At 37.5% G+C, this 15,851-nt stretch overlaps 1 protein-coding gene across 2 annotated transcripts in view; it reads right to left on the minus strand.

Moving 5' to 3' along the window:
* The window catches only part of ERG (ETS transcription factor ERG), a 65,797-nt gene that overhangs the window by 4,092 nt on the left and 45,854 nt on the right, over nucleotides 1–15,851 (minus strand). Inside the window, exons 4-9 of one of the 2 annotated variants that reach the window (XM_032208018.1) lie at nucleotides 12,913–13,116; nucleotides 11,834–11,914; nucleotides 9,703–9,774; nucleotides 2,609–2,677; nucleotides 2,188–2,244; nucleotides 266–313 (exon numbers count right to left, since the gene is read on the minus strand). In XM_032208018.1, coding sequence (XP_032063909.1) covers nucleotides 266–313; nucleotides 2,188–2,244; nucleotides 2,609–2,677; nucleotides 9,703–9,774; nucleotides 11,834–11,914; nucleotides 12,913–13,116 — 531 coding nt within the window. The remainder of the gene's footprint in view (nucleotides 1–265; nucleotides 314–2,187; nucleotides 2,245–2,608; nucleotides 2,678–9,702; nucleotides 9,775–11,833; nucleotides 11,915–12,912; nucleotides 13,117–15,851) is intronic. The other variant, XM_032208019.1, reaches the window with a different exon arrangement.

Raw genomic sequence — 15,851 nt, forward strand, 5'->3', positions numbered from 1 at the left:
AGACACCTAACTCATATCTAGACACCTACACTAAGACACCTGAGTTTGTGTCTTAAGGGTGGGACTGACATCTGTGAGCTCAATCCCACTCTTAAGTAATTCAGAAACACAATCCTGTGACATGTTGGCTATCATCAGCTCCCACTGAGCCATACCTAAGAATGGCAAAGTCTGTCACATCACCTTCCAACTCAGGCCTAAAAATAGGAGTGGGGGCACTATCAGAGAAGAAAAAAGCTCCTAAATCAGCAAAGCCCCTTCTCACCTGGATTTGCAAGACGGCTGCTGGTCGGTCCAAGAATCTGATAAGGATCTAAAAAATTGTGAAAGAAAGATTTTAAATCACGTAATAATGTCATGTATTTTAAGTACTATTTTTAACCCTGTAGAGGATTAGCGAGTGCCACCTGATGACACAGCAGGACCAACACTGGCAAAAGTTGTTCCTTTCCCTGCATCACAATATTTGCGTATTTTCCCTTAAAATTTGGTGTGCAAGTGAACAGTTGCAAGGATACGCATTTGCTTTTTTTTTTTTTTTTTTTCCTGTATTACTGTGAAAAAACAAATGTTCAGACACACTGTAAGTTTGGTCTAGAGGTATTCTGCTTCCCATTTAAACAAAGTACACAAATACACAGATACCCTTTGGAACTATCTACCCTTGCAATGTGCAAGAGCCCACAGGCCAGAGTCCCGTTGCTAACCATGGCACGGATGGGGTGAGGAAAGGACAATGATCTCTCATCTTGAGGGGCTACATTTGCTTTCCCCTTGTCACTGCTACTTCTTTCTGTGCCAAAACAGACTCCAAAAGAGGGCAGAGAGGGCATGGCTGAACCCAGGCAATGTGACTGGGTTGTTTCTTTAACATCACAGTCCAGTGAGGGATCTCCTGAATCAACTTTGCAATTGGGGTTTTCCAAATCCCATAACATCTCAATGACTTCCTCATGTGGAAATGAGGATCCCCTGTGGAAATGAAAGCTGATTTTGACCTGAACTGAAATACAACAGGAAAAAGGAAAGACTGTGACAGAAGTAGGAAAGACAAAGCAATGGTCAGCAAGTACAGTGTGTAGGTCCCTGTATAACAATCATGTTGCTGGGCTGTCTCGTCTCTGAACAGCTGTTCTCAAATGGCCATCAGTTTTACAGCCAAGAATAAAATCAGGTTACATTTCTTACACATTTAAATAATCTGGGCAGCTCACACACAGCCATTTAATGGTCCCAAGGACTTACATAAATCATCAATATATTTCTGGAAAGATTCTCATGGTTGGGAGGCCAGATTAGATAAAATGCTATCTGGGCAAAAAACAGTTTAATACTTCCCAGGCAGCATGCATGTAAGTTAACGAGACATAGTCATGTGCACAGTCTTATCCAGCTATAACAAAAACCAGAATAATGATTTGAAATCCATGTGATAAAAACAGGCTCAGAGTCTTCTGAGCTAAGAATATCCTCCAAATCTCCTGTATTTCCTACTTCTACCCTTTTGTTGTTAGCAAAATCCATCACTGACTCAGACTGCACTGCTTTCTAACTACCTATCTAAGACAGTTCTACAGTTTAGTTTCACAGTAAGGGCTTAAGTCCTACCCCAAGGATTAGCTGCTTTGAAACCACAAAATGCACCCATCTTGCAGAAACACTAGTCTACAATTCAATAAACCCCTATTTTCTCCTCACAGTTTCTTGATAGGTTGGAAATCCTTCTCTTTTTCCTGTTTAATTTCAGGATTTTAGGATGTAAAATTCAAATAGGTTTCTATGTGTTATAATCCACTTTCATCTCTTTGTTTATGCATATTTTCCAACTGCTAGCATTTCAATTACTGTGGAATATATCTTCTTTTGACATCTTTATCTTCCAGCTGTGTGTCTAAACTGAACATAGGTACTTTGTTTAACAGCTTTCTCACCCTGAAAGATTGTCATTGCCACTAAACATTACTAAAAGCAAGTTTTAATAGCCATGGGAGACTCCGTCTAAGATCCAGCTGCAGAGTCAGCTCATACACAGGTCTAGGGAATTACTCGTCACCAGCTGGAAATCTCATTCGTGCACTGAATTAGATCTTACAATTGGCTTCTGGTTGGTAGGAGAGAGATGGCCTTCTGATCATGTTCAACAAACCCTGTCACACCCAAGCATAATTCAAACAAAATGACACTCACCTAACTGAGGACGCTGGTCTTCTGTTTTGGGCACTGTTGAGGATGATGGCTGAGTGGCTGAAAATGGAGAAATCCATGTAGTTATTTTTCCAGTCTGGAAGTTGTTCTCCAATCCTGTGACAGACCACATGCCCAGGACTCCTGCTGTTCACTACTGAATGATGGTCACAGTAGGATTTAGGTTTGTGAGACTATACGGTCACAGACTTGATGAAGCCTGCATTCAAGGAACATGAGACTGCCCCATAACTCCACCCAGCATTGCCTATACACAGCTAACAGTCTTTCCAAACAAGGCACAGGTATAAGTCCTTCTGAGCTGAGAGCTGAGATAGCTGCTATCAGTTCACCTCAGGGTATACCTGGATTGCAACAGATGTGCATTGGGACCACAAGCTGGACATATGCAGATCTTTTTTACCTTTTGACTGAGGAGTGGGGTGGGTGTGACTCGTCCATGCTGATCTCCTGGCTTGCTCATAAGGCAAATCTGCAAAGAAAAAATACAGTCCTTCATGCAGATATGGTATAAAGTGTTACCTGTCCATAAGAGGCACATTTCTGGGTGATTTGTTGGACTAGAAAAATCACTGAAATAAGAAGAATACTCCTTGTTAAACCCTTTATTGTCTGTATGATTTCTAAAAATAAGAGTATCATATTGTCTTCTGTAGTGCTCTTTGGAGGTGCCTATTGTTAGATGCCTGAAATATCTGGCACAAATGCTCTAGAGTCCAACATTTCCAAATGCTCAGAGTACTCCCTTTGGTCATCTTGTCTGACTGATATGTTCAACTCCTGCACTTGACATAAGCATTGGTCAGGCTTATGAACCACAGTAGGGCTCAATATGACTGTTCCCTGAACTGGACAGCTCATTAATAATAGAACACCAGGTGGGTGATCATGGCCGTGACCATGAACAAAGAGCCCTTGAACAGGTGACTCACTGAAATTCCTCATGGAGAAATGGCAAATTACATCAAGAGGTTGAAAGCAACATGGTAAGATTCTAAGTCTGACTGCAAGCCAATCACTTTATCTTATACAGATATCAAGCAGTCAGAGAAAGCCTAATCTGAGCACTCCTTGCTGAAACAGCAGGCTGCACAGCAGTGATCTCCCTTTGGACTGGGACACCTCTCAAGGTTACTCCTTGAGGTCAGGAGATCCCTACAAACTACATTTGTTGGTGAGTGAAATATTAGTCTTTAAGGATACCTGATTTATGTTAAGATTTAGCGACTTAAATATGCAGTAGATTAGTCATTGTGACTCTTGTCATCATAATCAATTAACTATATCAATCTACTTAGTATAACAAACTAAACTGCTGCTAAAACTGTGTATTGGATAGCTCCTGCAACACCTTCCTCAGCCAAAGGTACCAAGGAATGACACACAGTGTGCAGTGTGGACAATTTATACTAGAGCCTTGTGGGAAAAGTCTCCCAAGAGGTCAGAGCTCAGATTAAGAATAAACTGTGTGACATTCCCTTCCAGACTGTGTATGTAACAGTATTTTATTTTAAGAAGATAGACTTCAGTTGATTTACTTTGCAATTCTTTACTAGTCTGTTCCTGTTATCCCTTGAGATTAATCAAAGTTTATAGGTTGAATTTGAGAGTTTCTTTTTCTGCAGGGACATGGGAAACAACCAAGTCTTGTTTTTGTCTTTTGGAGATTCTCCTAAACTACTATTATATATTCTTTTTGTTCTTAGTGGCTCTCAGTGGTGTCATGTACTTTATCATGCTCTCTCCTTGATATTATTCCTCAAGCTTGCAAGTCCTCTTTTCCCCAGATGCACCCTCTGGTCTAATTCTCATCATCTAGCATTTTTAGAGTAACTAATTGTTGCACTTTACTATTTTCACTCATTTCTCTTTTACCAGTCATTTCAAATTTAATAATTAATTTTCTTTCACAGTTCCTCCCACATCACAGTATCCTCACAGATCTCTAAAACCTTAGAATGTGAAAATAGTGAACATGCTTAAATGTTAAGAACAGCTATATACACATATTCCACATATTCTCTATTTCTTCCAAAAAGCGATGTTTTTTTGTTTGATTGATTTTTTTTGTTTGTTTGTTTTTATTTTGTTTTGTTTTGTTTTTCCTGCTTCATCTATTTAAATATACCTTTCCGCTTCTTGGGACAAGCTGCTTAATTTTATGTGTCTAAACTAAATTCTCATTTACCTTTTTCCTTTTTTTTTTTTTTTTTTTTTTTCACATATGCATTACTTTTATTTCAGTTAAATGGCTTAGTATATAAAATGAAGAAACTAAACCATAAAAGCTTTATTCATAAAGAACTAGAACTTAAAAGCTTTCTTGATAAAGTATATGCACGAAATTCAGTCGTTCTTTTTACCCTTTGAAATCTTTTGCAGTTGCTTGTGCTTTTCTATGGCTGGCTTACACACATTAGCTGAAATTGTTGCCAAGATCATAGAGTTATGTAGCCTGCCCATGATTTCAGTAAGGTATCAGTACCCTCATCATAGAACTAAAGTGGTGCAAATAATGATTGTTAACAATGCTTGTGCTTTATTTTAGAAATTATTGGAAATGAAAGCAATTGGGAAGTAAAGAAACAGTCACAGACTGGCTCTGTGCACACCAGATGTATCTCTCTGTCCATTTCCAAGCACTATAAGCAGGAATATCAAATGCAAATAAAGTGTAATATGAAATTCAGAACCAAATTGCTTGTAATTTATTTAGTCTGTTTGGCCTGAGGAACAGACTGGCACTACCCAGCCATGTTGTCTCCTGGAATCTTACACTTCAAAAACTTTGCTTTTGCTGACATATGCATTTTATCGTTGTATCGCATTTAAATAACTAGTGCCTTTTTATCCCTGGTTTCTTGAGAACTATTCCAGAGTCTCATTTTTCAGATACTTGGAGAAAAAAGATTGTACAAGCATTCATCTCTTAGCAGAAAATGGGTGTGGAACTGAATCACATTGATGTCCTGGACAGGTTGAGATCAACACCTGCTATCAATTGATGCAGTTGGAGAAACCTTATCGCCTGAAAACTCACAGAAATTCAGAAGCATTCTAGTCACTTTTCCAGGGTTTTCCAAATTCTTCTTCTACAGAAGGGAATAACTCAGCCATGGTGCCAGTTGAAGGACAGTGTTTGGAGGTTCAAACAAGTCCAGGATCTTCTAAACAAGACTAGGTACTTACAGAATAATAGAATCATGGAATGGTTTGGGTTGGAAGGGACCTTAAAGATCATTTAATTCCATCCTCCCTGCAACGGGCAGGTACACTCCCACCAGACCAGGCTGATCAAAGCCCCATCCTACAAGACCTTGAACACTTCCAAGGATGGGGCATCCTCAGCTTCTCCAGGGAAATCTGTTCCAGTGCCTCATCACCCCCACAGTGAAGAATTTCTTCCTTATATCTAATTTAAAGCCATTACTCCTTGTCCTATCACTACACCCCTGACAAAGAGTCCATCCCCAGCTTTCCTGTAGGCCCCTTTTAGATACTGGAAAGCCACTATAAGATCTTCCTGGAGCCTTCCCTTCTCCAGGCTGAACAACCCCAGCTGCCTCAGCCTGGCTTCAGAGGAGAAGAGCTCCAACTCCTTGATCATATTTTTGGCCCTCCTCTGGACTCATTCTAATACTTCCATACTTGTGGGTATTCTCCTCTCCTCTCCTCTCCTCTCCTCTCCTCCTCCTCTCCTCTCCTCTCCTCTCCTCTCCTCTCCTCTCCTCTCCTCTCCTCTCCTCTCCTCTCCTCTCCTCTCCTCTCCTCTCCTCTCCTCTCCTCTCCTCTCCTCTCCTCTCCTCTCCTCTCCTCTCCTCTCCTCTCCTCTCCTCTCCTCTCCTCTCCTCTCCTCTCCTCTCCTCTCCTCTCCTCCCGCCCTTAAAATATTTATATATCTGTACACTGAGAGGGCTGTGTGATGCTGTCTGCTTGTACTCAGTGGCATTTACTGACCTGAAATACATGTGGTACAAATTTAGTACTGTGAGAAAACTTTTGCCTTTTAATATATCATAAAATGTTTTTTTTGACCACACCCTCTCCATTAATAGAAAAATCCACTTATCAGCCTTGCTTGAAACAGCACAAAATTCCAACTTTGTTCTTAGTTCAGAATTGCACCTTGATAAACATGTTGCTATCCTAGATAAGCAGATCTGTTCTTGTTCGTGAAAAATTAGTACAACATGTTCTTATCTTGGGCAAATCTTTGATGGGAATGCTTCTGTTTGATGAGACGTAGACAAACCCATATTAGGTCTTCCTGAGCTCCTGATAGCTTCACTGTGTTACTTTCAGCTTGCTGAAACCTCGTATTCTGTTGTAAAGGTGACTGAAGTAATATGCTTTTGTTATTGTAATTCATTATAAACATTGCTCATTTCCTATTCGCTATTGTAGTACCTTAACAATGGTAATGCTTAATTACCTTCTCCAAAATTGCATCCCAGGATTTGGCAAATTCAATTTAACCTTGTTTATTCCTCCACCCACCCTCGTTTTTGACCTTTTTCATGTCATCAAATGATTGTCCCGAGAGTCTGCTATTGCTCTTCGATGAAATGTGATTTGTTATGGAAAAGCTTCTTTGCAGTCTAGTTGACATGTAGTGTTTAACAGAAAGGAAAGCCAAGGAATAATTCAGTAAAATAGTTTCTTGACATAAAACTGAATTTCTGAAAAAAAAATCTTTCTTTCTAAATGAACATTCTGACCTTGAAGATGTTTGCCAGATCTCTATTGTAAAAGATAAATTAAAATAATTCTTTCAAAAATCACTTGATATTTTGTTGCAGGAAATGCTTAGTTAGGATACAGCAGCTCTCACAGAAGAATAGAAGCGTGTTATATCCAAAGTACAATTCTCACAAGGAATTGTATCAATACAGAAAGATGAGTTTAATGTTAATATAAAGTGTTTTGTTTTGTAGATGTCAGGATATTTTATTTTGATAAAAATGCTGAAAGGAAGGGTTTCACAATATCAAATTTTAAAAAGATTTAAAAAAAAATATCTTTTACTTCAGAGAAAACTAGTATTTTATTTTTCCATCAGAAATTAGGATAAAAATGTATATATATATATATTAAAAACATAGAATTTCTCCTGGGATAGAAAAGCCAATTTTTGTTGAACACCACTGGAAATATATCGATAAAATTGTATTATTTCACAACAGACACATTCTAGCCTTCACCTGAAATCCTCTCAGTTGTCATGGTTATTTGCTATAGGACACCCAGGTACCTCTGTTCTTATGTTGCATGCTCCTTTTCATTGGAAACTACTGACAGCTTTGGGCATCTAGTATAACATTGCATAGTTAGTATTTGATTCTACATCTATGATGTGTCTTCTCATTCATATTCATGTCCAGATTCCTCTAGGCCATTCAAAGTTCTTGGGTACTACAACAACTTGTGATCACGAGAGACACAATCTGCTTTAATGTTTCGTGAAAATATCTTTCCTTTTAACTTCTTCTGAAAATTCTTTTTTTCTAATACTGGGAAACAGACAGAGCAGGTACTCTGTGACACTCTATTTGATAATTATATCATGATTCTTCATTCCTAGACCCTGAGTTGAACAATCTCAAACTTTTATATCTTTCAATAGGTTCAAAAGATTTTCCATATTCCCATGGCTTGCTCTAAACACCATTTCTGCAAATAACCTTTTTGGTGATTCATATGGTTTTCTATACAAGGCCACAGTGTTGGTTTATTTAATGGTACAATCAGATTTCCCATGCAACCCTCCACTATGCTCAAATATAAACAAATATAAACAAATATATGCTATATTTGTTTACTTTTTTTCACTTCAGCCAACAACTAGAGCAGTGGCTTTCATTGTGCCATAAATAAAGTTGCCTATGTTTAGCTCTTCTTTTATGACTGAAGAAGGTTAATTTCAGATCAGTAAGATATACAAATAACTTGTGCTTTATACTGCATTTATCAACTTGTATTTTCAGCTGTTAGCATATTGACAGTTCATTTATCTCGACTAAGACTTCTGGGCTACTTCACATGGATCCTTTGGAGGAATTTTTGGTTCTGAGTAATGTCAAAATCTCATGCTATCTCCAAGGTCTATACCAAATTTTATTGTGTCTTTTTTCCCATTACTATTAACTATTTATAATGCGGGCAATGTTAAAGCACCCACGATTTAAGCTGTTTACTTTTTAGACTTGGTAGCAGGTTAGTTGGCCAGTTCTTGATTTGTTAAAATATTTTGTTTCTTACAATGTGCTAATGAAGTTTTATTGTAAATAGTTGTGGGGAATCTTGGTAAATTCCTTGTGAAATTCAAATGCCAAATATACAAATTGGATCTGTGGTTTCCTTTTTATTCACTACAGCATTGCTACAGATGAATAATTCTAGCAGAAGAATTTCAGAAGAACCTATAAATTGGGCAGGGTGGATTTATTCATGTGTTGGTCTGGTAAATGTTTCCCTATCTATCTTTTTTTTGTTTATGCATTAACAGATCTACAGACAGGCATATATACCTGTATATAAATGTACACAGAATAGTTAGTTGCATATACTCTCCTGGATTATGCCCTACAGCATTGATAAGACATAAATAAAATATTTATTATTAAAAAGAAAGGCAAAGTTTTTAATGAGAGAAAGTATCTTTTCAAAAGAGCTCAGTCAATTCAAGCGTATGTCCCTTCAGACCACTTGGATGTATGCCTCTGGCTCAGTTACGGGTTTCCTTTAAATTCAGTATTTTGTTCCAACTCCCCTCAATGTATTACTATACTTTATGCTTATTACTGAAAAAGCAAATGTCCAGATAAGGCAGTTTTCCAACATCATTAGTTGTGAAGGGTGATGCAAAGAAAGTTTTTTATTTCATAGCAATGTCCTCATCTTTGTAATTATTCCCTTTAGCCTTTCACAAAACAGCACACCCACAATACTTCCATGGACCTCACACTTCTCAACAACAAGAACTTCCTTGTGGTTTGTTTTTACTTATTCAGTCTCTTAAATTCATGATCAGATGTATAAAATAAAAAAAAAAAAAATAGAGAGCAAGAGAAATATTTTAGAGTAGTTTTTCCCAATATATTTCAACTTACAAAGGAGGATATTCCTGACTCATTTCACAGACAGGGAGCTAAAGCACATTGAAAAGTGACTGCACTGGAATCACACAACAGAACCAGTGAACACAGCTCTAGTCTTCTAGAGCTTCTTCAGAGCTTCTTCACAGCTCTGGTGTCTAGAACACTAGACTTCATTGCTTTAAAGGCAGAGATAAATGGATGACACAGATGTTAACTTTTCTATTTAATCATCTTACTCTACACAATGTTATATATGCAGACATATATATAAAGGTGTACATAGTATGTGTGTACATACATAATATAACCTATCATTTATCAAGAGAAAATAGAAGGAGTAAAAGACAGAGATACTTCAAGAGATCAAATGAATAGTACAAAAGGTTGTCATTGTTCATACCTGGCCTGGTTGTAATTCTTTGTGTTGCTTCTGGATAAACTGATGTATTTGGAAAAATAAAAGTGGCACCTCCTAAAGAGAAAGAAGAAGACATAACACCTAAAGATTCATTTTCACAGTCCCTAATTCCATTGATACTTTCCCTCTTCTAGTGTGTCTAAATGAAGACTCTGAATATTTTGTACCTTAGGAATGTTATATGAATACTGCTAGCCTTTTCACCTGTGTAAGTCCTCTCATGACTGGTTACATGTCCATGTAAAATCAATGTTAAGGGGGAAGAGAATCAAGTTCAGGAAATCCTTACTGCCCTCCCCACACATCCCCACCCACATGGGCAGGTTGTTTCATATCTTCTGAAATAAGACTTCTTTGCCTTCTCTTCATGCTTGGAAGAACATGCACTTCCCAAACAAGTTCATATTTCCCACAGAGACCGCAGAAAAAGCCTATTCATGTCAGTGGCATCTTCTCACAGACCTTGGTGGGGTCTGTGTCAGACCCTCAGAAACCCCACTAAAAATATTTCTTGATAATAGAAAATGGTATCTCACATCTCAGGAACTGAAATTGCTCTACATCAACAGACCTCTAATTGCTATTTCTAGGAATGTGAAAAGGGTCATAAGGAATTATCTGTGTAGTTACTCCCGACTTCATGAGGAACTTGTTCCTAATCCTTTTGTGGCCTTTTGAAAACCCCACTCCAAAGCTCTTATGCCAATGGAATAATTCAATTTTTCCTGTGGCAATGATCAATGGCATAAATGCAGACAATCTCATTTTGGTGAACTGTATTTTAAAACAGCGTTGTCAGTGCACACATAGAAAAAGATAACACATGGAACTGTTGAACGACACTTGGATAACAGTATGTGGATGCTGTTTGGCAAATTAGGATTTGGGCAGCCAAAGATGGAAAAGACTGTAAAGGCCATCTATTTTTAAAAAGGGCTTAAGGCTTATTCCAAACCCCATCAAAGTCAATGGAAAAAAAAAATCTGTTGCTTTTGGTAGGATTTCCTGAATGCCTACAGCTCACAGTAGGACTTTATGTCAAATGGCAAACATCTAATCTCAGTGAGAAATCTTCTGATCTAGTTCATTTCTCTATGAAACTCACTGCTATTTACCACAGTGAAAAACTAAGTGAAATATGATATATTGCCTTTTTTTTTAATTTTATTTTTCATTTTACTTTTTTTTTCTGTTTTTTTTTTTTTTTTTTTTTTTTTGATTTATCCTTTGTATTATCTTTTTCATTTCTCATAAATAATTGTTATTTCTGGTCACTGTAGGCAACTAATACACTCAGGCATGATCATGCAATATTCCAAACAACTTTAATCGATATGCATACTATATTATATGTACAATTCCATGCCATCCTCTGTTGCACAACTGCTAGAGAAAGATAAAATTTGTTCTGAATTACATGTATTTTCATAAATATTTTAAGTTAAAGTTTGAAATACACATTTTTGAGGCTTTTGTTGTGTTGTTCTCCTACCTACATTCTATACTTCCTGTGCTAACTTAAGAGAAGTGTGAGTACTAACAAAAATCATTTTACATTCAGAACAGACAGTGGAGATTCTAACATCGAATTTAGTGGAGATCCCAACACAAGACACATATTATAGCTGATAAATGAGATGAGGTAGCTGCCTAAATAACAATTTTATTAAGTCTGCAATATATGCTGCATGGGAGGGGAAATGGTCCCCATATATCACAGCATTTAGGCAAGCACTGCCTAAATGCTTGCACTTCTGAGCTCCAGCAACGTTTTTGGGATTCATGGTATAGATCTGACAGTAAAATAAGACAGAATGAGGAAAAAGTTTTCAGAGACAAAGGCCCCAAGCCTGCAGTTTATCATGTGTTAGGGACCCCATTAGCTTGTAGAACACAAGAAATTATCAGTGGGGAAACCATTTTGCACCATCTGGCCCTAAGTGACCCCACCTTTTTTTCTGTGTGTATGTGCAAGAAACACACACACAACAAGGAGAGGATACGCTCATCTCTCTCCTTGTTTACTATTTCCACTTTGAGCAAGCAACCCATAAACAGGAATCCTGTGCTTTTAGAAGATGACCTATAGCAACGGGAGCAGTGCCAGCATTACCTGTGTTTCTAGCATGCATTAACCGTGGAGAGTTTTGTAAGGCCTTATCAACATCATCTGAAGTCAAATGTGGAAGAGGAGCTACAAAACAAAACAAAAAGCAACACCAAAATGAAAAAAAAAAATGAGAATTATCTTTTAAAACCATATTTTCCCATAGAGGATTGTTTGAATGTGAATCTACCAACAGTGAGTTTCAGTCTGCAGTTTGCAGGGAGGTATGTGTGTTATAGCTTAAACAAGAGCATTCATTTGTTTAAAATTATGAATGCAGAATATTTCTGGCTGATTATTGATAGTGTGCGTGTGGAGAAGACTGCACCGCACTGGTGTTGCAATGCTTGTTGTTTTTTTTCTTTTAAAACCATGTTCATTTTAACTTCTTTAAACTGAGGCACACCTGCGAAATTTCCTCAAGCTTAGATAAAAGTGCTCAAGTCAGGAATTCACTAGTCCCTTCTTTTCCTTTGAAATGCTTCTACACTAGAAGTAATTTGCATTTGGACTTCAGGGACTGTTTTTTATTTTTATTTTTATCTTTTTTTTTTTTTTTCCCACAAATCTACAGAACTTTTATTCAGTTCAGTGAAATCTTTCTTATCCTATTCAGAGTAGAGCAAACTGCTACTAGTTCTTAAAATCATGCCTGGAATTTGCTTTATAAATCAATGTTTGCACTATTATTTAGTGTTCTCATTGTTAAAATGGAAATAAAAAAGTATGTGACCAGAAAAAACATTAGCACTGAGTCCCATCTGATTTTCTTCCTATAGTGTACTGATAAATATGCTGGGGTTCAACTGAATTTTGTCTGAGATGGATATGCATAAATATTGCCTAACTCTTATCTTCAACAAACATGAGCAAAAGCCAACAGAAAATAATGGGATTTTTTCTTCAAAATCAAGAGTCTTTGGATCGGGCTTCTTGTTATGTTCCTAGGATTAGCAACATTAGCAACAGAGACATCTGAAAACTCATCAGGATGTATTCATACCATTCAAATCAATAAAAATAAAGTCTGATATCAACTACAGATTGGTCATAAGCACTAGCACAAAGACAGAAAACAGGCTTACTCTCTCTGAGGTAGTGTAGATGTGACAGGAGGATATCTGCATTATAGCTTGGGGTGAGTCTCTGGAAGTCATCTTTGGTCATTTTACACAACTCCTTCCCATCAATGTTCTGGAACAACAAGATGTCCACATCTGGGAGACCATACTCCTTCACTGCCCACTCCAGCCACTGGCGTACGTGGTCTGTACTCCATAACGTAGGATCTAGTGTTATTACAAAGCATAAAATTAGTTGGGAGGAGAGAGTGTTGATGTGCTAGATCAGTGCAAAAAGAATGTAAACCAAATTGGAGAGACTTTAATCCCCTGCATGCTGACTGGTGGAGGTACATGAGGAATTACTTTGTTTTACTTGGTGGAGAGGAGAATAACTGTCCATTGAAAAAAACTAGTGAAGAGCTGTAAACCCTGATTATTAGCAGGAAGCCCTGATTATTAACTGTTGGGCTCCTTCTTCCATTTAATATTTTCATCTTGCCATTTTTCTGAATTTCTATCCACAAATTAACACAGACTTCTTTCCTCATGTAAAGAACACTATTCAGAAAATCATTTAAGACAGTCTATTAACAACACTACAACCCGCATCTGAAAAAAAAAAAAAAATCAAAGCTCTCAGTTGAATCTGTACCCTTATTCAAGAGAAATTTCCACTCAAATCAATATTACTATTTCCTAGAATAGGCTAAGCAAGCACTCAGATTCGACTATTTATTTCATATGCTAGAGTGTTATTTTATAAACTAGAGTGGGTCATATTAAAATAGTCTGCACTTCCTTTCCTAGACTTTTGTGTTGCTTTGCTATATGTTCCCACACTTGCATGGCTTTTTACTTACTACCTGAAGTATTGGCAAAGCCACCGGGGGAACAAAACAAGAACAAGCCCAAATACCTTGAATCTTCAAGAGCCATATTTGAATCTCCAGTTCTAACTTAAAGTTTTGTTTTGTTTTGTTTTGTGTTCTGTTTTTTTGTTTGTTTGTTTGTTTTGTTTTGTTGTTTTTTTTTGTTTGTTTTTTTTTTTTTCCTCTAAACTACTCATTTCTGCCTCTTCCGTTCTACTTTTTGCTATTCCTGTGAGTTAGAGCAAGCGAGCAAGCCCACACCAGCCTGAAGGTCCCTAAAGACCTGCAATGCACATCTTCATAATGGAAGACAGAGCTCCTGGCATGAAGACTTTATACTTTTTGCAGAGAAAAGTAAGAGCCAAGGAGACACATATTCCTTAAGAGTTTCTGCCTTTCAGCACACAGAGGTCAAATGGCTGTAATCCATTGCACAAAAGTCTGCAAAAGAGCTGGGACTTGAAAGACAGCCTAAATATATTTTCTATGTATTGACTTCTCTGCCATATTATCTCTTCTGACCATTATTCAGGTTGATCTGAAGGAGGTGGGGACCTCTTTCCATTGACTAGACACTATTCAGTGTCTGTCATGCTGCTCATTCCCAATTCCTTACTCATCAGTACTTCCCCTTTTCTGATGTTTCTCTTGGAATTTTAAGTCAGAAGTGAAAGTCAGAGTACTTGATCCTCTGGAGCTTCAGGGTGTTTCTCCATTCTCACAAGCACACCAGAAATCACTTAAAATAACCCCTCCATCTGGTGTGAAATATGTAGCAAACCACAGGGATTAAAGTCTGATCCCCTGGGGTCTGGTTGAGATCGCCCACACCTACAGCAGAGAATTCCAGCAACTACATTTAATATGGGTTGAAGTAAACAACCAAACATCAGGATGATTACCAAAATATTTTCATTATGCCTATTTTTAAATGTTTCTTATTTATCATAACTAATGAGTTACCACAGTTGGAAATGTGAATTTTGCTTTTTTATTGCTAAACATTGTCACATGAGTAGCACACTGCCTATGTGGTAGCCAAAAAAAAAAAAAAACACTACTGATTTTTACCTATATCTTTCTCAAAATAACAAGGCTGTGACTTTGACTATCTTGTACCTTGAATGTTGTTGTAATTCACCTCAAAACACAGCTCCAGAAATACACTGAGAAAAAAAAAAAAGATCTTGCTGAGCTAACCATGCTGAGGTTTACTAAAAGACTGGAAGAAGTGACAGCCAGCAAGAAGACTAATGTTTGTTTTAGAACAAAATTCATATGCCATGAGTTTCAGTGTGGTCTGCTTCCAGCTAGGCAGGACACCTCATTATTCGGTGCATCACTCTGCTGTGCTTCAGAAAAGAACTGTCAACACCATTGCAGAGGGTACTGCAACATATTTGTCCACACATATCTTGACAAATAACTGAAATAATCACAGCTTGCAAAATTGGCCACAGTTAGGACTCTTGCATATATTAGCAACTGAAAAACTGTAAGAATATTAAGCAACATAGTAGTAGCAGAAATGTTTCTGAGAGGCACATCTATGTTGGAGAGGAACTAGTAGCAAAACATTCCCTTCTGTTTGCAAATTACAGGTATTTGTCATTTGTGTATCCAGTGGTTTATGAATACGTATATATTTCAAGATGGTCTAATGCTTGGACCTCAGAAATAGTCACGGTATTTTGCAAACCTAGGCAACAAACCTTCCAGCAGAGTTTTGTGTGGAAGATGAGGTACACCAGAGTTCAGCTAACTGCTGAATCCCATAGCCAAGCTCCCACCAGAAACAAGAATTTCTCAATTATGCTCTTACATTGCAGTAGAGTTGTCAGTTTGCTCATTAAAATGTATTACACTGTCCAAACTGAGGGAGTAACCTAGATAAAAGTTTTTCATGCACTGCCTGATTTCACAGATGCTATTCTGCTTTTAGCATGCTGAGGACCACACTGCATTTGACATTTTCAGGGAAATTATGTGGTACAGTGATCCATTTTCCTTCACAGAATCATAGAATGATTTGGGTTGGAAGGGACCTTAAAGGTCATCTAATGCTAACCCCCTTCCATGGGCAGGGACACC

Source organism: Aythya fuligula, chromosome 1 (genome assembly GCF_009819795.1).
Source record: "Aythya fuligula isolate bAytFul2 chromosome 1, bAytFul2.pri, whole genome shotgun sequence".
In the NCBI taxonomy this organism is placed as follows: domain Eukaryota; kingdom Metazoa; phylum Chordata; class Aves; order Anseriformes; family Anatidae; genus Aythya; species Aythya fuligula.